The sequence below is a fragment of the Zingiber officinale genome, chromosome 3A, assembly GCF_018446385.1.
Source record: "Zingiber officinale cultivar Zhangliang chromosome 3A, Zo_v1.1, whole genome shotgun sequence".
Classification (NCBI taxonomy): Eukaryota; Viridiplantae; Streptophyta; class Magnoliopsida; order Zingiberales; family Zingiberaceae; genus Zingiber; species Zingiber officinale.
In genome coordinates, this window is record NC_055990.1 from 21,394,065 (window position 1) to 21,416,945 (window position 22,881).

A 22,881-nucleotide genomic window follows, 5' to 3' on the forward strand; every position below is an offset into this window, starting at 1 on the left:
AAATGATAGACCATGGATCTATAATTCGAAACCCAACTACGCCGTATTATTCGGAAATTTTTTCTTAATATATAGCGAATCTGATAATACTGGTCATTGGGATGAGTCTTAGTGTACATTTTCTTGATTTATCGGCCGATAAAAAACTTTAGAAGTAGACCGATCGTCTCAGATTCAACATTACGTAAACTAATTAATTTTTTTTTTAATCGAATGATAAATTTAATCAAAATAAAATGAACTTAAATTGATTTTGATAATTGTGTAACTCTATTAATCATTCCACTCAAATTGACATCTTATCATAACCAATTAAATCGACTTGCTATTAGTCGACTACCGGAGCAACCGATTATTATATATAAATTGATTTTTTTTAAAAAAAAGTTAATAACAATTGAATAATTCGTTTAATAGTCGATTGAGAGTTCGATTATCCAATTACTATGGATTGATTGATGCACAGTGTCACTGAATAACTGTAGTTTAGTTTATTTGATTTTAATGACAAAATTCAATTAGTTTGTTTGTAAAAAAAAAAATTAGTTAGTTCATTTTGATTTGTTGGATTTAGTGGGTTCGGTTTTTAATAGTGTTTGCAAACAGAATTCAAGATTTACGAGTCTGATTTGAAAAATTAATTTATAAAATATTTAAAGTTGAAAAAAAAAAAGTCCAAGTCAAGTATATAATAAAAGCTGGATTAGAAAAAACTGAAAAATAAAAATCAAAATGCATTTAGATTTAATTGTTTCCTTCCATTCTTCGAAATTCTATAGGCACGGTAAGTTAACCATACTGCGGTATGGTGATACGAGAAGGCGAGGCCCCCACCCTACATCGATCACGTTATCACAGTCGATTGTAGATCTAACGGTCAGGAGAAGCAGAGTACGACCCGAGGTGGTTACGGTAATTCGCCCGATATATAAGGGAGCTCTCACCTCTTCGTATATCCTTAAGTTGTTTTGGTTTCGAGCCCTTTCTTCCGCTTCCCCGCTTGCTTCTTCTGCTTCTCCTTCCTCTCCATCTCGACGGATAGCGACGACGGAGAGGCCTTCTACCTCTCTGTCTCTCCTTTCCGGTCTCACGGCGCGTGCTTCTGTTGTCTTGGGAGCTTTCTTCGTCTTGATCCCCTTGAATTACTGCTCTCGTATCGGTTCTATCGGAATTGGAGCCGTGAGAGGAGGAAGATCGAGGATCGCCTTGGTTCCGGGTCCGATAGGCGACTTATCGACGGAATAGGGGAAAGAAGAAGGGGGATTTTTGTGAGCGTGCTCCTTTTTGGTTTTGTCGGTCGTTTCATGGCTGAATGAAAGGGCTGCGGGAGGAGGCTTGTATGGGTTCCCAGCTGAAGCGACCAACCGTTTCTCGAGCGGATCCGTGAGTTTCTTCTAGTTATCCACGTCGCTAGCTCGTGGATTGATTATGTTTCTGCGATTTTTTGTTGTGAGATTAGTCTAATTTGTTCGTCGTGTGGTTGGTTGGTCTCGTTGGCTATAAGCTTGATACTGTATCTGATAGTTTCAATTTTTGTCCGATATTTTTTATATTAAGGAAGTTTTGAAATTTTTAGAACTTTATTCTATGAGAAAGTTGGATACGCAGGAAAAATGAGTCCTTTTCTATGCAAGTAGGTTTATTTCAACCTTGTTCGTCTTGTTATGAAAAGTGTCGCCGCGACGACTATTCTTTCTCGATTTTTGTTCAGGTTTGGCAATTCATATGCATAAATTGTGGGTGATCTTGAAAGGTGAAGAACAAAAATGTTTATCTTCCATTCTACTGATTGCCTCCTTTATTTTCTTCGCCCTTTTGGTCATTGTTGCTTTTGATTTAGGAAGGATGTGAGGTAGGCTTAGATCTGTTAGATTTAGAAGGATTTTGGTGTTCTTCTACAGGTCTGGGCAAACCCATATGGCGCCAGCACCAGCCGCTGTTGGTACTACACCCAAGCTTACGACCAATGATGCCCTTGCCTATCTGAAGGCCGTGAAGGATATATTTCAGGACAAAAGAGAAAAATACGATGAATTTCTTGAGGTCATGAAGGACTTCAAGAGCCAGAGGTCTGCACTTTATCCTTTTGGTTTAATTTTCTTTTCCCTCACCTTGCCTTATTACATGGTTAAGTACATGTGTATTTTACTGTGGTCCCTTTGCAGGATTGATACAAATGGAGTAATTGCGAGGGTGAAGGAGTTATTTAAGGGGCATCGGGATTTGATCCTGGGGTTTAACACCTTCTTACCAAAGGGATATGAGATTAAGCTACCTGAAGAAAAGAAACCAATTGAGTTTGAGGAGGCAATTGATTTTGTTAATAAAATCAAGGTACAGATGCAACTCATGGTTTTTCTAGAACTATAACTATTAAACCAACTACCTTAATGCATTTCTTCTGTTGCAGAATCGTTTTGAGAATGATGAACATGTTTACAAGTCATTCTTAGATATCCTGAATATGTACCGTAGGGAGAATAAGTCAATCCATGAGGTCTATGAAGAGGTATTATTCTTGTAATTAACACTGTACTTTGTGACTACAACTAAGTGCGATTTGAACATATTGACTGATATTACCAGGTAGCAGCTCTCTTTCAAAATCATCACGATTTGCTTGAGGAATTCACACACTTTTTGCCTGATACCTCAGCAACATATGCTCCGCTGCATCATGGACATGCTGGTCGAGCTTTTCCACGTCGAGATGACAGGAGCTCTATGATGCCTGCAGTAAGGCATTTTCATGTGGATAAGGTACACTGTATTTTCCTATTAAGCTGATTTATTCATTTCTGGAATTTTTTCTTGAATGTCTTTCTTTTTGTGACTCCAAAAAAGTGAATACTAATTAAGACTTGCACTTTTGGTGCTGGTGCAAATTTTTCTAAGAGAACTATGACTTTATTATTATCAGTTATTATACTAAATTAAGTCCATTTTGGTTTCTAGAGGGACAGAGCTCATTTGGCACATGCTGACCGCAACTTTAGTGTTGATCGCCCTGATACAGAACATGATAGAAAGAGAAGACATCCAAATAGGGACAAGGATAGGAAGGATGATAGTGACAGGAAAGATCATGAACGAGATGAGGACTTGGAGCTAGATAGTGGTGATTTAGATAATGCACAGCATAGGCGTAAACTTTCGCCTCGAAGAGCTGATGATTCTACTGCTGAGCCAATGCAACAAGGAGCTGATGGCCCTGGCATTTATAGCATTTCATCTTCAACATTTGATGATAAAAATGCTTTGAAGAGTATGTCTCATATCATCGGCCAGTCGACTCATATGTTTAATTTGGTTAATTTTCTGATGCTTGCATATTTGATGCATTGACAATAATTTCCTTAGCTTGCATAGTTAATGCATTGATATAAATTTTCCATCTTCAACATCCGTGCTCATGCAATATTATTAACTATGCCCCTTGAGACATTTGTCGTTGAGTGAACTTGTAGATTATTAACTTGTTATTATGTTCTAATGATGTCGTGCTCACCATGTTTCCCTACTTGTTCAGCTTGTGTGATAAAGCTAATTTGTTCTGATTAAGGCCTTGTTCTATCTTATTACTTTTTGCTTTAATCTGTAAAAAAGTATGCCTTTCCCAGGGAAATTGACTTTTCCAGAGTCTAAGGCTCGCTGTAGCATGATGTACCAAACTTCTTTGAGATTAGCACTATATTTTTTTAGATCGGAGACAGGCTTCAGTTAAATCTTCCTGCTGCCAAACCTGGACTGCACAGTGACTCTGCCAAATCTGAATTTTCAATTTTTCCATATTTTGGTCAAAGGAATGTGAAAAAGATGTTTAGTTCTATACTAGAAACTCAAATAATGATTCATTCATTTATTATTGAACACTAATGAAAATGATAATAAAAATTGGGTTGCTTGAAGGTATTTTACTTTATCTAGTTTAATGGAATGTGAAATGTTTACTGGACAAATTATGCAGAATATTGGAATAATGCAGTGTAGTGTAGGTAACATGTCTATCTGGATGGAGTTGATATTTGATAGTTTGCTGGAATATACTCCATTTGCTTAATTTTGGTTAAACCTGGTTCAATTAGACTTGGATTTAGAAGTTGAGAATATACGACCAAGTTAGGTTGCTTTTGGGTTAAAAATCCTGCCTGGCCAATTCCCTACGTTAGGTTCAACAGTTTAATGAGAATTTACTGTGCTTATCAGAGTTACTTGCTTATTTTTTTCTATTAGCTAGATATCTGTCAGTTGTCTAATTATGTCTATATATACTTGCGTAAATGCTGCATCTTGTTGTATCTTATTTAATATTCAACTTATATGTGGCAGGTGTGTATACTCGAGAATTTAATTTCTGCGAAAAAGTGAAGGAAAAGTTGCATCCTGAGACCTACCAGGAATTTTTGAAATGTCTTCACATATACAGCCAAGAAATAGTTACTAGAACAGAGCTAAAGAATCTGGTAAGCAATTGATTCTGGAAGCAAGAATATGTATGGTTTCTATGTCAGTATTGGAATGCCTTTGAAATTCATCAACTTTATTTTGCATTAATGTATCAATGCTGTAACCTGTTATTGTTCTCTCTTTCTTACGGTCCAATATTGAAACTACTTGTTATGATGGTTGACCCTTGACCTACTACAAAGAAATGGCTTTTCGACATGCAGTGAATAAAATAACCGGAGATGTATATTTGGCACTGAGTGCATTAAGAAGATAAATGACAACTTTTACCCTCCACAGAATTTAATAACATCGTCTATGGAGGATGGGAAGTGGTTGCTCCGGCGAGATCTTGAACAAGGCGTGCCTTTTGGCAGTGATATACGGTGCAGGGGGCAGGAATGAACCAAAACACACATCAAAGAAGAAAAAAGATATGACTGGCCCATGGGTCTAAGGCTACTCTTGTTAACGAGTCACCTTTTAGTAGAATTGGTTGGGTTCTATAAGAACTCCATAATTAATTGTGATTGTGTAAAGTAGTCCCGGAATGGTCACTGGGAGGGCTCCTCACCTTGGAGTTGTATTCCACTGTAGAACAAAATTGTATCGGTCAAAGCAGACAATACCTCAACATTGCCGAGAATATGATGTGTTACCAATATAATCCACATACTAAAGGTTATATAAAACATTCATATACAGGGAAAATGATGAAATTTATGAAGTCTTTGGAGTTCTTGTATAAGTACATCTCAAGTTTTGCTGCTTATAGTGATCAATATGTTTCTAACACTAGTTATGTTTGATCTAGTAGTATACTCTCCTACTAGTTCCCAGGGACCAAGTGACCACTTCTGCCTTTGCCATCCCATCCTAGAGACCTTTGTTTACCTCGAGAATGCTCCTCTCATGAGACCTATTCTATTCCCCATCTTGGTTCCAACTTCCCTTCTCTCCACCACTTCTTCCTATCACAAGGTTGCTTTCTCCCCATGGTAGTTTGAGTGCAACCTTCTCTTCCTGGATCAATTCTGCTTCTATGCCACATCAGGGACTAATTCAATCATCAAGCAGTCACTTGAATTATTGTGGTCGCTGTGTCGTCCAAAGTTGGGCTGTGGTTGTATTTTTACTATTTGTTTTGCCTTACTTTTGTCATTTTTGGTTTTATGTGATGAGATAACCATGACAGATTGTAGGGTTCATATGGAGTTGTTCCTCCATGGATGAAAGTATTAGGAATGGATTTATTGTGGAGAGTTGCACTAAATTTGTAGGAGTTGGGCTAAAATTCTGGGTTTTAATGTTTTTTACATCGATGACTTCATTAAACTTTAATCCCTTTCTCCTCTTTCCAGATCTAAATTATGGTGTTTTTTCATCTACTATCAAACACTACTTGTCCTCATTGATGGCAATGGATGTTGTATACCCCCAATAATATTTAACTAAAGATTTGTTTTCCATAGAGGCTCGTATTCTAGAAAGGGAGCATTGGCGCAACGTTAAAGTTGTTACCATGTGATCTTGAGGTCACGGGTTCGAGTCGTAGAAACAACGTTTTGCAAAATGCCAGGTAAGATTGCTTAGAATAGACCCAATGTGGTCCGACTCTTCTCCAGGACCGTGCACTGACCGGAGCTTTGTGCATCGGGCTGCTCTTTATTCATCAATCTTTTGATGCAGCATTGGGAAATTTTCCAAAACACTATTCCTACTTTTGTATACGAGGCAATTATGGTTTTTTATTTGATAAGACCCAATTTCGTTTCGTAAAGATTTAACTAGATCATCGAGATGAGAATCTCAACTTCCATTCACTAAGTAACCAAAATAGATAAAATGAAACATAGTAAAATAAGATGGGCAGAATTGTGTCAAAGAGGGAAAATTGTGAACTATTAGAAAATTATTAAGGCAAAAAATGGTAAATATCAAAGTAATTTTAGAATCCCAATACATGTGATACTTAAGGTATCTCTATTAAATTGGTAGGTTTTGTAGCTGCACATAAAAACATGGGTTTCTAAAATAAATAATTATACCAACTCCCATCTCATAGGAATTTAAAGTTCACAAATCAAAGATTATCTTAATCTAGTTGATGTCTTCCTATCTTGATATTTTTTTAATAACCCTCCTTTTGTAGCCAGTTTTTGCACCATATCCAAAGTTATCGTCATTATTGTGTTATAGCGCCACCACTTTGTATTAGCAGATTTAATTCACAAAAATATATGTATTTAGAAGGATCTCTTAGTAAATAATTAATATTACCCAAGTGCAACAACCTTTATGCTATGCTTACCTTCTAAATTTACCTTGTGTTTCTTGAAGCTCATGGTAGCTATCCAATAAAAGTGAATCTATAATGGACTAAATAAATTCTTGTATGATTCGAAGTACAGGTGGTTCTCTAGCAGCTTTTTTCGGTTACAAAATGGACTGTGTACCCATGCGGTGCATATGCATATATATGTCTCAATTTTCTTTGCTAAAGAATGCAAATTCTTAAGACAGTGATATATTTTTGGAAAGACAATAATTCTATGGCTATCCTATTATGCATAACATGTTTGTCAATATTTGTATTTTTTATTGTCTTCTGTTTGAAGATACAGTAAATTATATATTTTAAAACTCCATGCTTGTTGTTACAGGTTAGCGACATCCTAGGGAAGTATCCAGAGCTTATGGAAGGTTTCAATGAATTTCTGGGCCACTGCGAGAATATAGGTGTGGCTATACATCTTTCTAATATCAGCCATCCAACTACTTGATATGTGTTTTTATTAATATATTTTGGTAATTTAGGCTTTCAGAGTTTTCTACCCCAAAATTTTTCTGCAGATGGATTTCTAGAAGGTGTGTTCAACAAAAGTACGTTCAAAGGTCTTTTTCTTTCTAGTGTATGTTGAAATTGATAAATTCTTTGTTTTCTTGGATTTTTTATGTCCATAAAATTCAGTACTTTGAAATACATCTATTTTGTTTCAGTTTTATTATTATTCTAACTGTGTGCTTGTTCAATGAAGGACATATGGCTAGGCCAGTTAAGATAGAGAATAGAGACAGAGAAAGGGACCGAGAACTGGTTGAACGGGAGAAAGATCATGAGAGTGAGAGAAACACTGAAAGAGAAAGAGTTGATAAAGGCATCTCGCACAAGGCTACTTTATGCTCAAACAAAGAAAAATATAATTTATGGAAACCAATTTCAGAGCTTGATCTCTCAGATTGTCAATGTTGTACTCCAAGTTACCGCCTTCTTCCAAAAAATGTAATTTTTATCCCTAATATTTTTCATGTGTATACGTTTATTTATGTAGTTCATATTTGAGTTGATTTTAATGTTGAATACTTTGATTATTGCTTGCCAGTATCCTATACCATCCACTAGCCACAGAACTGAACTTGGAGAGTCAGTATTAAATGATCATTGGGTGTCAGTGACTTCTGGAAGTGAGGATTATTCTTTCAAGCACATGCGAAAAAATCAATATGAAGAAAGCTTATTTAGATGTGAAGATGATAGGTAATGACATAAATACTTGCCGATTTAGTTTCTCTTTTTTTGCAGCCACTGTTTTGGGGTTATTAACAATGACTTGCTATTATAAGTGTATTTTGTCCTTTACACCATCTTTTAATTTAATATTTGATCTTTATTATTTTTTATTTTATTATTGATGCACGTGCAGATTTGAGATGGATATGTTATTGGAATCAGTGAATGCCACCACTAAGCGTGTTGAGGAACTGCTGGAAATGATGCAAGATCCTGCCAATACTATACGCATTGAAGACCATCTTACTTGTTAGTATACATCACAATTTCACCTATTAAAAAGTAGCTTATGTTTCATTCAAGCATTTTACTGCATTACTTTGACTACATGCTTAGCTTTTCAATGACTTGAATTTCTGTGTTTCTTTCTCCCTCTTAAATAGCTTTGAATTTGAGATGTATTGAACGGCTATATGGAGACCATGGTCTTGATGTCATGGATGTAATTCAGAAAAATGCTAGTCTTGCATTGCCAGTCATATTAACTCGTCTGAAGCAAAAGCAAGAGGAATGGTCTAGGTGTCGGTCAGATTTCAATAAAGTATGGGCAGAAATATATGCCAAGAATTATCATAAGTCACTTGATCATCGCAGTTTCTATTTCAAGCAACAGGATTCAAAGAATTTGAGCACAAAAAGTATGTGATCATTTATTTTGTTTACAGTTCTTTATGAGTATTTTAAGAGACATAACATTAACAACAGAAGTTCTCATTGCTTATTAAAGTGATAATGCTGTAATGCACATATTCTAGCCTTCTATGTCATTTTCTTCGTTTTTTTCCTTCCAATCTTGTTTATCTGTTTGTTTATTGTTTGAATAGCTTTGTTGGCTGATATTAAAGAAATTAATGACAAGATGAAGAAGGACGATGACATTCTTCTTGCTGTTGCTGCCAAAAATAGGCACCCAATTATTCCCAATATGGAATTTAAGTATGCAGATGTAGATGTTCACGAGGATTTATATCGAATCATAAAATATTCAAGTGGAGAAGTGTGCACATCTTCAGACCAGTTGGACAAAGTCATGAAGTTATGGAGTACTTTTTTGGAGTCCCTGTTGGGTGTTCCAAATCGAAATCAAGGTGTAGGAGATGGACAAGATATAAATTTGAAGAGTCGTGTTGTCAAAACCAGTGTTGCAGATTTGGCTGAAAGCAATGGGAATGCTGGAGCTATTAAGCAAATTAAAACTGACAATAATATTCTACATGAACAAGCAGGTTGTGGCAGGACTGGCTTACTAAATGAAGACGTGATTGTTACTGAAACTTGCTCTCATAATGTAGATCGTGCCATTTGGCATGGTGAAAATCTTATCAATAATCCACATCAAGGAGTTGTGCAGAGTAGTGTTCCTATGATTGATGAAGTTTCTCGAGGAGCTTTGCCAAATGTGCATTCAGAAGAGTTACCAGATAGTAACAATGTTGTAAATAGAGCTGAAGAAGTTGATACTCGATCAAATCAAGGGAATATAACAGGTATTGGTGTTACTTTTTGTTTAACAAAAGATTTTAACTTTCCATTTTTGTCACCTTTTTCTTATTTTTCTGGTTTTTATCTGGAAGGGATTACTGGTGCATCTTTGAGAACTGTTAATGTTGGAACAGAGCTGCAAGGTGAACCCCGTGCAACCAGTGAAACTTTACCTTCTTCAGAGGTATAACGTTGACCTTTTGTCCTTATTTGAGTCAGGATATATGGCTTATGATTTATGTTTGCATGAATCATGATATTATACTTAGCCATATGAATATGGCAGTATGCTCCATGTTTTGCCAAGGTCTTAGCCATATGAATATGGCAGTATGCTCCATGTTTTGCCAAGGTCTATGCCTTATGGTTATTTATTGGATATGACAAAAAGTCTTTTCAGCTGGGTTAGCAGATCAATATTTCGAAATTAAACATTAATTGTTATCCTACTTCAATTGGGAACTAAAAATGTTGCTCATTATAGTTGAAAGAGAGTATGGACAGATGCATTACCCATGTTTTGGAAATGTGTTTTTTCTCTATTATTATGTTGCCTTAATTTCAGGCATTATTGATGATGATAATGGTTAAATCGGGTGACAAACAATATTTTTTTGGTTGCTAAGATGTCTCTTGCATTAAAATCTTTCATTTTTAAAACTATATAAGAATACAACCGGAATGCATTATTTTTTAAACTAATCAGGTTCTAATTGGGTTCTTCCAAAAGAACCTGCCGGATCTGGCTTGTCTGGCTTACAAATTTGACTGGTTCACCTTAGTTTATTCATCACAGGCAGAGTTCTTCTAAATTGACCATGGCAGTAAAAGGAAATTAAATCCGTTGCACGCACCCCACATAATTATGCATATGTGGTAGTCCATGCTGTTCATATTAAGAAATATTATTAATCTTTATGTTGATAAAAATACATAAAATCTGTGCAGCAAACTAATGAAAATATGATGTTTAAATCTATGCGTCTATAATTCTACATAATGTCATTTATAATTTCAGATACCAAAAATATATGCCAACCTTTGCAGTATAATATTAATCAACCCATGTGATTTCCTCTCATACTTAGACTCGACATTTGTCTCCACTATAGTCATGTCAAATATCAACGTTTGGACAAAAGATACTACGAGTTACACAATATTTCTATTGATCACGTGTAAAAAAATTAATAACCATGTCAAATATTTTGAGCTGCATCAGTTATTCTATCTGAGTAATGTACAGCAGTCATGTGCATTTTTGGAAGGATGCACAACTTGAAGGGATATGTGGTTAAGGTGGATGCATTAACCATCCCTTTCCTGAAATAATGCACATCTGTTGTTTGACCACCTAAACCACTCTTTCAGAATTTATTGTTTTCTTTGTCCATGTGTATCAATGAGTGCTAGTGATGTTTGCCCTGTTAAGGGAATTTTGATGTTTTCCTTAGAGATGACAATTTCATATGGAGTTCCATGATGTTTCTTAATGTTCTAGGGTGGACACTCTGGGAGGCCAATTATGTCTGTAAATACTGGTGGCACTGTTGAAGGTAGTAAAGGTTTCAAGCCTACTGAAAGTCCTACATCCCTTAGGAATTTTAAGATTGAAAGAGAAGAAGGAGAATTGTCACCTACTGGAGATTTTGAAGAGGATAATTTTGTGGCGTTTGGAGACACTGCCATAATTGCAGCTGCTGAGCAGAAAGATGTTTCCATTAGCAGAGAGTACCAAGTCAGGCCTGGATGTGGTGATGCTGCTGGTGAGAATAATGCTGATGATGAGGATGAAGAAAGTCCTCAACGATCCACCGATGCCAGTGAAAATGCATCAGAGGCGGGTGAGGATGCATCTGGTAGTGAATCTGGTAATGGGGAGGAATGCTCCCATGAAGATCATGAGGAAGAGGATGATGCAGAGCATGATGATGAGGAGCCTAAGGCTGAAAGTGAAGGGGAGGCTGAAGGAATGACTGAAGCACACGATGTTGAAGGGGAAATTACATCATTACCATATTCAGAACGATTTCTTAACACTGTGAAACCTCTTGCTAGGCATGTGCATGCTGCATTACATGATAAGCATGAAAAATCTTCTAAGATATTTTATGGAAATGATTCATTCTATGTGCTGTTTCGGCTTCATCAGGTCAGATAGTCCTTGGTTAATTCTTTTTACCAATATATGAGATAGTAGACTAATGTGCTATCTCCATTGCAGATGTTGTATGAAAGGATAGTCTCTGCTAAGACAAACTCATCTGCTGCTGAAAACAAATGGAGAAATTCTAAAGATTCAAACCATCCTGATTTATATGCTAAGTAATGTCACTTAAACATGTTCCGCAGTTATTTTGGGTTTCCAGATAGTTATGCGTGAAGGCTTAATATATTTTACTTTGCAGATTTATGAGCGCTCTATTCAATCTACTTGATGGTTCTGCTGACAATACCAAATTTGAAGATGATTGCCGTTCCATTATTGGGACCCAGTCATATGTACTTTTTACATTGGACAAGCTAATCTTCAAAGTCGTTAAACAGGTATCTTTTTTATATTTTCATAGATGGCTCTCAAACTATTGTATCATTTTGTTTTATATATACATCTTTGTTTGTTTCCAGCTTCAGGCAATAGTCTCAGATGAGATGAATAGTAAGCTTCTCCATCTCTACTTGTATGAAAAATCAAGGCGAGCTGGGAGACATTTTGATGTTGTTTATCATGAAAATGCCCGGGTTCTTCTGCACGATGAGAGTATTTACAGATTTGAAAGTGTCAGTTTCTTCATCTCTTAGCCTTTTTTTATGAAGCAACATTCACTTTTTGATCGAAAGAGGGAACATGCATACAAACAATACTCTTCTTTCTAATTACCTTTTTTGTGCTCTATCCATAGTTAAGCAAATGTTTTCTTCTTTCAGTATTCACATCCTTCAGATGTAACCCGACTGTCAATCCAACTCATGGAATATGGACATGAAAAACACGATGCTACGGCAGTTGCAATGGATCCCAACTTCTCATCTTACTTGTACAATGATTTTCTCTCAAGTGTGCCAGTCAGGAAGCGGTTGCAGGGCGTCTTCATGGGAAGGTGAGTATTATCAACACTAATCTCAAGTTCTTACATTACCCAATGTTTTTACCAGATGAACTTTGGCAGGAATAAGCGCAAAAACAAGGGTGCAGATGAGTATTCTGCTACTTGCAAAGCCACGAAAGGGATTCAAGTCATCAACGGCTTGGAGTGCAAGATATCTTGCAGTTCATCTAAGGTACATGAGTGAACTTTTAGTTGAAACTTTTAGTTTAATTACCTCTTCGATCACACTATCTTATTTCTTTCCCCTTTTCTTCCCAGGTGTCTTACGTGCTAGATACTGAGGATTTATTGCTCCGGTCAAGAAAGAGAAAAAGATATTCAAGCGACGGAACTATGTCGAGTAGCCAAACAAACTTGACACAAGAATACGACACTAAAGCAAATCGATTCCGCGACTTCGTTTCCACTTTCATGTGCAGATCCTAATGCAATGCTGCAGTTGGTAAGAATCAAATATTCCTTCATTCAATTGCAATTCCCTCAGTTATTAGAAGAATTTCTGATATATTTGCACAAAAGACTAGAGATAAAAACTATAATTTGTTTGTTTATCTATTTTCATCATTTCCTCAAGCTTTCCATCCTTCAGGTGATGAATCTGAAAAGGTCAAGAATCTACCAGCAACCATGGCGAATTTGCTTTGCTGGATTTCTGGTACGCATGTCAACACTGTATATAGATTATTCTATAGCTGTTGGCATCACAAATTTGTACATATGCAACCCCTAACTTTCCCCCTCTTTATTCATACTCTATTTTCTTTCCACCTGATTCACATATTGCCAGTCTACCAGAACAAATGTGTAATGTTCAGTTATAAAATGCTTATATTTTTTTTTAAATTTTATTTTATTTTATTTTTGTAACAAGTGTAGGTTTCAATGCACTTCCATGTGTTATGGATGCCTCGTGTTGGGAGATTTGGATTGTGGTTAAATTTGAGGTTTGAAAAAGAAATATAATTTTTTTTATCATTAATCTTTTGATACCATTCACCTCTAGTATATTTAATTTGAATGTGTTAAAAGGTATAATAACAATCCGTTTTATTTTATTAGGTTTATTAAGTGAGGTTGGCTATATGAATCTTTTTTTTATATTATTGAATTCTAACTTTTATTATATTTTTATTTATATTTAAATAAATTTTATTTTATTTTATTGTTATTAATTAAAGTTGTTTTAGTCTTCTTTTTTATTTTATTTGTATATTTATTTTAATTTTACATCGTCTAACTAAGTGTTTATTAGTCGTTTAAATATTTATTTATATTTTTTTAAAATTTTTTCTCAATAGGTGTAATTTTGATTTTCTCTTTAATAGGTGTAATTTTGATTTTTTTTTTAATATTTTTATTTTTTATTTTATATGTATTTTTATTTTAATGTTTTTATTTTATATTTATGTGTTTGAGTCATAATTTAACATTTAATTTCATATAACATATTATTAGATTGATTTGTAAAATTTTTAAATAAATTTAAATTTAGAGGTAGAACATCCCACGGCTTCTTTTATTTCAATTATCTTGTTTTTATTATATACAACTCATCTCTCAATCCTTTCGGTCTTTTAGAAAAATAATTTTAAATATAATATTTACTCCACATATCTTATCTATTATATATACCTCACGATCTCTTTTATTTCAGCTATCTTATTTCTATTATATATAACTCATCTCTCAATTCTTTCCTTCTTTTAGAAAAAATAATCTTAAACATAATATTTACTCCATATATGTTATCTATTAGAATAATATTATTTGTAAATAATATGTATCATTTATTGTATTTTGGATACGTTTATTAAATTTATCTATAATTAATGTAAAAGATAGATATATTGTATTTTGGATATGTTCATTAAATTTATCTATAATTAATGTAAAAGATTGATATTTAGAGTTGATCTTTTATATAATTTTATTTTTATAGGAAATATTTCTAAACGGTGTAATCTTATTTTTATAAAAAATATTTTGATTAGTTCGCCTGAAACATTTATTCTTTATCATTATATTTTTTTTTATATATTCTTGATTATTTTAATATATATTACGTTAACATTTTTTTATAATTTTTAATATAAATTTTTTTTAGGACTAAGAATTTTTTTTTAATCAACTAGGATTATATGTAAATTTTATTTTTATTCTAAATACTTTTCAATTAATCGTTAAGGCAGATGTATAATTTTTATAGTTAATAGTTGAGATATAAATTAATCTTTAACAATTTTCTTAGGTTTTTTTTATTATTCTCTCTTAAAATTTTACAATAAAAACTGATGCTATTTAAATAATTCACAAGTGATTTAAAATAGGGTTGCTAATATTGAATATGGTGATACAATTTGTCTCTGAATTGCATTAATTTATTGTCTTTTGAGGATCAACCAAAATAATAGATCATCCTGTTATTCGTAAATTACAAATTAGAGGATTTCGTCTGTTGTTTTTGTTTGTTTTTAGAAAATACTTAATAATTATGTGTTTTAAAAAAAATCTAAACATGGTCATAATGAACACCTAATTAGGAATCCGAGTGATCTTTAGATTCGTACCAGATTCACCGGACTCAAATCTTGGTTGGATTGGACAATCAAATGGAAATCCTATTGGACTGCCGCTTTGGTTCTGTAACATTTGTGCTCCTTCAAGCATATCTACTAAAGTCTTGTGACTATTTTCCTTTTGTATAATCTGAGGACAGATTGAAAGGAGCATTTAGAATGAATATTGCTGTGGTGACATGAAGGGGTCCATCTAGAAGGGGTCGGTTGTCACGATGGAGATCAGAGTCAAGGTGATCAACGTTCTGGTATCATATGGTCAAACGAAGGATAATCTCATTGGCCGGTCAGACGATCAGGTCCCCGACCGGGAGGAGAAAGTTCCGGTCCGACCCTACCTTTTGACTCGGGGAGGTGTCAAACGACATGCTCAATGGAGTGTTGGACACCAGGAGGAGGAGACAATAGGCAGAATCCTAGCCGATCAGGTACCCCGCTCGCCCAGACAACAGGACTCGGTACAGGCTTAGCGGAGTCCTCGCCGAGCAGACGCAGTACACGCACAGCATATCTCTGGCCGAGCGGCTAACCCGCTCGGCCCAACAACAAACTCACTGTGTTACTTCTCGAGATCCTTTTGGGAGTGAGTCTCGCCGATACCAGGTATGGTCAACAAGAGGATCGTACGACGGAACCTTCCACTGTCACATCATAGATATGCTCGGCTTGTTAAGGTATTTTGTCAGAGGCACTTTACTGACAACTATTTTCAGGAAAAATTTCGAGAAGCGCGCTCGCTTGGGAAAGCGTGCACATGGGCTACAGGAGCTCTATATAAAGGAGGGGAGTTCAAGCATCGGCGGAGGTACGCGATATACACTGTTTGCGCTACAGTCTTCATTTCTGTTGCTCCACCTTCTACATTATCGCGGGTGACTGACTTGAGTGTCGGAGGGCCAATGCCGACGACCTCTTCCCTGGCTCGACACTGACGTCATCTGTTTTGCAAGGCGGAATGGAGTCTATGAGCTGTCAGCGTGACATCCACATCCCCAGCTTTCCATCTCATCGACTTTCAGACAAGATCATATTAGCGTCGTCTGTGGGAACTTAACCTGCATCTGAGTTGAGAAGATGGAGGACGCTGGACGACTCACTACCGTGACGCTCACCAAGGAGGAGCTCGACATGCTCGTGCAAGCCCGAGCGGCGAAGATGGTCGAGCAGCAACAACAACAGGCGTTAGTCGATTGAGAAGCACCACAACTTGCGACGTCGACAACCGGGAGATGAGCGGGGCTAAAAGACCAAGCGGAACCAGTTTCCATATGGGGGCAGAATAGGAGGCTGATCAACACGTAGGGGGATGCGCCGCTCGCACCAATCCCCTTCCATCATGCCTTGTTCCAAACCCCCTCAGAACTAGCCCAGGCGAACCAAGAACAGGGATCATCTTCGGATGACGCGCTCGTTCGGGATGCACGAAAAGGCAAGGTGTCCAGAAGCCACGGTTCTCCCAAACGGATCAATTTGCAGTTCTCCGAGGAGATCTTGTGTGACTCTCTGCCCAGGCACTATACCCCATTGGCGATCGGGGATTACAACGGATCGACCGATCCAGATGATCATCTGGATAGGTTTGATAATGAGGCTACGCTGCATCAGTACATAGATGGGGTGAAGTGCCGAGTCTTTCTCACTACCATCTCCGGATCGGCACAGCGCTGGTTTAGAAGATTATCAGATGGATCAATACGCAACTTCAAGGATTTCCGAGCTACATTCCTGCACCATTTTATCAGCAATCGACGCTATCAGAAGACGAGCGTCAACTTCTTTTCCCTAAAGTAAGGGCCCAAGGAAGCGCTCAAAGTATACATTATGCGCTTTAACTAAGTGGCCATGGACATTCCATCAGTCTCTTTCGAGATGATGATGAACGCCTTCACCCAGGGGGTCGCTGAAGGAGAATTCTTCCGGTCGCTCATCCGAAAGCCACCCAGAGACTTCCACCACCTGCTCAAGAAGGCTAACGAATATATAAACGTGGAAGAAGCCTAGGCAGCAAGGAAAAAGGAAGCGCTGATCGAACCCTCGGCAGCGTTCGAGCATCGACTGTCGAACAACCACCAATCGCCCAAGGGGCAAAGGGCAGAGGGAGCGTAACCACACTAGGACGGAAGGACACATGTCGTGCAACATGTGGCCTCCGGTCGGCATAAGGATGCAAAAGGAAAGGTGTGGATGCTAATGTTCTGCTCTTTTCATCAGTCGACGACGCATAACACGCGCGAATGTTACGATCTGACACTGATTGTTAGCCAACTAGCACTGAGAGGATGCCACCGCCGATCTCCATTGCCCAATCAGAACCATAGGCGTATATCCACGGGGCGACATGAGGACGAAAGGAGGGTGCCCGAGCGACACGATCAAGAACACCGACGGAGGGAAAATGCAAGTCCCTCTCGACCCCATATTGAGCAGAGTAGACCCTCAGCTCAAGAAGAAGAAAATAGAAATAATGCCGCTTGAGGAGAAATATGCATGATAGCAGGGGAGTCGACCGTCGGCGACTCGAATAGAGCCAGGAAAGCGCATGCTTGCCGATTGGAAATTCACGCCATGGGATGTAACAGGGAGAGGGACAAAGGGCCCGAGATCAGCTTTGGCCCCAGAGATTTGGAGGGAGTGGAGATATCTCATGACGATGTGCTGATCATCCGAGCAGTAATTGTCAATTATACCATTCACCGAACTTTTGTTGACACAGGGAGTTCGGTGAACATCATTTTCAAGAAGGTGTTCGATCAATTGCAAATTGATCGAAGTGAGTTGCTACCTATGACCACCCCGCTCTCGATTTCAAAGGCAATGAGGTATTGTCGCTCGGACAGACTCAACTGGCCATCTTGCTTGGAGAAGAGCCACTGAGGAGAACCAGGACCTCAAACTTCATAATGGTGGATGTACCGTCGGCCTACAACATCATCTTGGGTCGACCGACACTCAACGAATTCTGGGCAGTAATGTCTGCATACTGCCAAAAGATCAAATTTCTGGTGGACAGCCGGGTGGGAGAAGTCAAAGGCTACCAGCTTGCCGCTCGGTGATGTTATGTTGAGATGGTCAAGTCGGAAGCCAAGAATGCTCGAAAGAATTCGCGCCTAGAGGTAAATACAATCATTGAAAAACCTCCTTCATTGGTATACGAAGAAAATGAGGAAATTCAGATCCACCCCAACCGGACGGAAGCAACCACCTTTATCGCAGCCGACCTGAAGGTGGAGCAGAAGGCAGAGTTGGTCGCCTACCTTAGACAAAATCATGATGTGTTCGCATGGTTGACACATGAGATTCCTGGAATTTCACCGAGCGCCGCTCAGCATGAGCTTCACGTCCGATCGAATGCTCGGCCGGTGAAGCAAAGGAAAATAGACTTCAGCACGGAACAAAACTTGATCATTCAGGCGGAAATAGAAAAACTACTGGAGGCCGACCATACCAGAGAAGTCCAATTCCCGAGCTGGCTCACTAACGTCGTGCTAGTCTCCAAGCCAGGAAATAAATGGCGGGCTTGCATTGACTTTCGCGACCTAAATAAGGCATGCCCAAAGGATTTCTATCCGCTGTTGGGACAGCGAGGCCGGTAAAAGGGGGGTGAATTGCTTGCCAAAATAAAAGTATACCCTCCTCGAATTTTCAACTCAAAATAAATAGCAACTATTAAAGTAAAGGCAGAATAAAAATAAGAGACAAGAAATTAACTTGGTTACAACCAAGACGGTTGTTAATCCAAGGCGGTTGAACAACTCTACTAGAATGTCTCCTTCACTGTAGGCAGAGAAGTCTTTTCACACACTAAATGAGTTCACAAATTGCTAGGAATTCCAAGCCTTTATATAGCTCCTAGAAAGTCTATCCCGAGGGTCCAATGCGCCTCCAACAAGGTCCAAGGCGCCTCTAACCAAGTCAGCAGATAAAACTTTATCCGCGCTCAAACGGTCACTTTTGACCAGATGAAGGCGCCTTCATCAAGTCTTGAAGGCACCTTCAAGGTGAAGGCACCTTCAAGCTATGATGAAGGCGCCTTGAGCAGTGTTTCCAGCACACTTGCTTCTTTGCTTCAACTTCCGAAGTTCCGTTATTTTGGGTGATTCCGGCCAACTAAAATAGGGCTCACCCGAACCCAATTTCCGGTCTTCTCCTCGAGCAGGCATCCGTCCCGGCTTTACGTCCCTCGAACGTCATGCACGTTCTTCTCGCCCACTGGTGTACTCTTCCGCAGCTCTCTCGTCCTTCGGACGCACCAAGCCTGTTGGCTCCCTTCCTGTGCCGTCCTTCTCGCTAACTGCGTCTTCCGCTCGACTTCCTGCGCTCCTAAGCTCCTGCACACTTAGACACAGGGATCAAATAACAAGCAGGACCTAACAAACTTGGTTGATCACATCAAAACAACCACGGGGTCCAACAATCTATCCCTTTTTGATGTGCATCAACCCAAGTTCAAGTTAGGGAAAAACAGACAAGTAGTAATTTTAAGAAAATTACTAAACTAACATTTTAAACACTTAAATTGGAATAATAGAATTTGCATACGTTAGAGTAACAACCATTTAATTTTCCTAACTAATAGACTGTGCATAAGTTAGAATGAAAAACATTTTAATTTTCCTAACTCCCCCTAAACTCTCCCCCTTTGATTACAACAAAAACGGGGGAAAAAATTCCTAAGTCATGTAATACAAATTTATGAGAACTTTGAAAGAATTTTCTATGCTAAAACTTAGGCAAGAAAAAGAAATTTCTAATTTAGTTCTAATTTTAGAAGAAATTTTTAACTTAGGCAAAAAAAAAATATTATAGAGAATTTTCCTAAAAAAAATTTTATGCAGGAAATATTTTTGTTTGAATTAAAAAATGTTAAAAAAATTTTCTAAAGTATTATTTAATTTCAATTTTAATGCTTTACCAGAAAGCTAATTAAACATTTTATTTCAATATTTTGGTTTCCAGGTCGTGGCGAGGCACTAGGCATTCTTGGTTATTGGAGCAACAACCACTTCCTTAGACAAAACTTCATAAAGAAATTGTAATGTTTAATTTTCTTGCTGTTAGCCCTAATTTAAGAAAAATTTAGTGTAGAAATGATTTTGGAACTCAGTAAAGGTTTCTTCTTACCGGGTTATTTAAAAACTTAGGGGGTACATAGTTTCTAGGAACTTTCCTAAGTTGTCCCTGATGTTTTCTAATGTATCAATTTAATTTTCCATAAATCTTTAGTTTTGATTTTGGAAAGTTATTTAAGCATGTATGATTATTTTTCAATTTCTCAATTTCAATTTGTAATTTTTCATTTTCTAAATTTAAATTATCATACATTTTTAGTGAGCATGCTTTTGCTAAGTTCAATTTCAATTCAGCATTTTCTTTCTCTAATTTTGCTAGATCTTTCGTAAGCAATTTGATAAATTGAAAGAACTGATTAGGAGTGAGATCACATACCTTACTTACCTTACTTGGTGATGCTCCCCCTTTGTCGCAGCTTTATTCTCCTTCTGAGGTTCCTCCCCCTTCATCTATGCTCATCTCTGAGCTTGAGTCATCTTTGAAGGCTTCGACTTCTGATTCGGAGGACGTAGAATCACCCCAAGTGGCCTTCAGGATTTTGTGCTTGGAGGAATTTGACTTGTACTTTACCTTCTCTTTGTCTTTTGTCTTTGGCTTTATCTTTGGGCAGTCATCCTTGATGTGCCCTTTTTCGTTGCAATTATAGCACCTGACTGTCCTTCTATTGTGTTGATGCTTCTTCGACTGTGATTTAAATTTATTAATTTTAAGAAATTTATTGAAACGTCTTACCAGTAGTGCTGCTTCGGTTTCATCGATCGACGCTTCGGAGTTGGGATCGTCCTTTTCGGCTTGTAGGGCAATGTTGAGGTTCGACTTCTCTACTTGTTTAGGCTCTGCAAGTCTAGACTCGTGAAGTTCGAAGGTAGAAAATAAACTTTCTAAACTACTTACCTCAAAGTCCTTAGAGATGTAATAAGTATCTACTAAGGGCGCCCACTCTGGAGTCCTTGGGAAGGCGTTTAGTGCATACCGGATGGAATCTCAATTTGTTACCGTTTCGCCGAGATTTGTCAATTGCGTTATCAGCTCCTTGATCCTCGCTTGGAGTTGCGCAACCTTCTCGCCGTTGTTCATCCGGAGATTTGTTAGTTGTGTCTGGAGGACGTCGCGCCTTGCTAGCTTCGCTTCTGAGGTGCCCTTGTGGAGCTCTAGGAATTTATTCCAGAGGTCTTTGGCGGAGTTGTAGCTTTCGATCCGACTTACCTCCTGGGGCGGCAGAACACTGAGCAGGTGAAATTCTGTCTTTCCGTTGGCCACGCAATCAGTCTGCTCCTTCTTCGTCCAGTTGCATTCTTCTTTGTCTTTTGGCGCTGCATATCCATACTTCATTATTAAGAGTATATCAAATTCAGTTTTAAAAAATACCTCCATTTTTCGCTTCCATGTAGCGAAGTCTCCGTCGAACTTCGGGGGATGAATGTTAGATCCGGCCATCATCTTGATCTTTGTGCTTTAGTTGGCGGTTAGTCCTTCTGATGCAGTCGGGCTCTGATACCACTTGTTGGGACAGCGGGGCCGGCAAGAGGGGGGGGTGAATTGCCTGTCAAAATAAAAGTATACCCTCCTCAGATTTTCAACTCAAAATAAATAGCAACTATTAAAGTAAAGGCAGAATAAAAATAAGAGACAAGAAATTAACTTGGTTACAACCAAGATGGTTGTTAATCCAAAGCGGTTGAACAACTCTACTAGAATGTCTCCTTCACTGTAGGCGGAGAAGCCTTTTTACACACTAAACGAGTTCACAAGTTGCTAGGAATTGAATGCTTGAATGAATGAATATTTCCTAGCTCCAGGGGCCTTTATATAGCTCTTAAAAGTCTATCCCGAGGGTCCAAGGCGCCTCTAACCAAGTCAGCGGATAAAACTTTATCCGCGCTCAAACGATCACTTTTGACCAGATGAAGGCGCCTTCATCAAGTCTTGAAGGTGCCTTCAAGCTATGATGAAGGCGCCTTGAGCAGTGTTTCCAGCACACTTGCTTCTTTGCTTCAACTTCCGAAGTTCCGTTCTTTTGGGTGATTCCGGCCAACCGAAATAGGGCTCACCCGAACCCAATTTTCGGTCTTCTCCTCGAGTAGGCTTCCGTCCCGGCTTTACGTCCCTTGAACGTCGTGCTCGTTCTTCTTGCCCACCGATGTACTCTTCCGCAGCTCTCTCGTCCTTTGGATGCACCGAGCCTGTCGGCTCTCTTCCCGTGTCGTCCTTCTCGCTAGCTGCTCTTCCGTTCGATTTCCTGCGCTCCTAAGCTCTTGCACACTTAGACATAGGGATCAAATAACAAGCAGGACCTAACTAACTTGGTTGATCACATCAAAACAACCACGGGGTCTAGCAACCGCTACCTTGGATAAACCAAATGATGGACTCTACTACGGGCTGTGAGCTGATCTGCATGCTTGATTCTTATCAAGGCTATCATCAGGCGCCGCTCGCTCGAGAAGACCAGGAGAAGGTCAGCTTTATCACTGCCGATGGAACGTTCTGCTACAACGTCATGCCGTTCAGACTCAAGAATACGGGCCCCACCTACCAGCAACTCATGAACAAGGTGTTCTGGAGACAGATCAGTCGTACCATGGAGGTATATGTGGATGACATGCTGATAAAATTTCTCTGTGCT

At 38.1% G+C, this 22,881-nt stretch overlaps 1 protein-coding gene across 6 annotated transcripts; it reads left to right on the top strand.

The window, feature by feature from the left end:
- The first annotated feature begins 966 nt into the window (after positions 1–966).
- LOC122051377 (paired amphipathic helix protein Sin3-like 4) lies at positions 967–13,588 on the top strand. Of its 6 annotated transcripts, none has more exons than XM_042612489.1 (23): positions 967–1,383; positions 1,902–2,069; positions 2,166–2,334; positions 2,411–2,509; positions 2,587–2,760; positions 2,956–3,265; positions 4,330–4,463; positions 7,110–7,185; positions 7,264–7,341; positions 7,485–7,729; positions 7,830–7,984; positions 8,151–8,266; positions 8,401–8,655; positions 8,842–9,504; positions 9,592–9,683; positions 11,001–11,651; positions 11,724–11,824; positions 11,908–12,046; positions 12,128–12,280; positions 12,428–12,600; positions 12,670–12,781; positions 12,868–13,051; positions 13,199–13,588. In XM_042612489.1, exons 1-22 carry the CDS (start codon positions 1,313–1,315, stop codon positions 13,033–13,035), a joined length of 4,302 nt encoding a protein of 1,433 aa, XP_042468423.1. In that variant the 5' UTR covers positions 967–1,312; the 3' UTR covers positions 13,036–13,051; positions 13,199–13,588. The 6 variants fall into 6 exon arrangements, with proteins under 6 accessions (XP_042468423.1, XP_042468425.1, XP_042468426.1 ...); XM_042612491.1 differs by having other exon boundaries at positions 7,264–7,329; XM_042612492.1 differs by having other exon boundaries at positions 7,264–7,314.
- The last annotated feature ends 9,293 nt before the right edge of the window (positions 13,589–22,881 follow it).

What these genes read in the sequence shown, in the direction of transcription:
- LOC122051377 (XM_042612489.1), top strand. Translation starts at nt 1,313, where the DNA reads ATGAAAGGGCTGCGGGAGGAGGCTTGTATGGGTTCCCAGCTGAAGCGA. An exon ending in GAACAGAGCTAAAGAATCTG is followed by an intron (nt 4,464 to 7,109) that starts GTAAGCAATTGA and finishes TTGTTGTTACAG; the next exon opens with GTTAGCGACATCCTAGGGAA. An exon ending in TGCTGTTTCGGCTTCATCAG is followed by an intron (nt 11,652 to 11,723) that starts GTCAGATAGTCC and finishes TCTCCATTGCAG; the next exon opens with ATGTTGTATGAAAGGATAGT.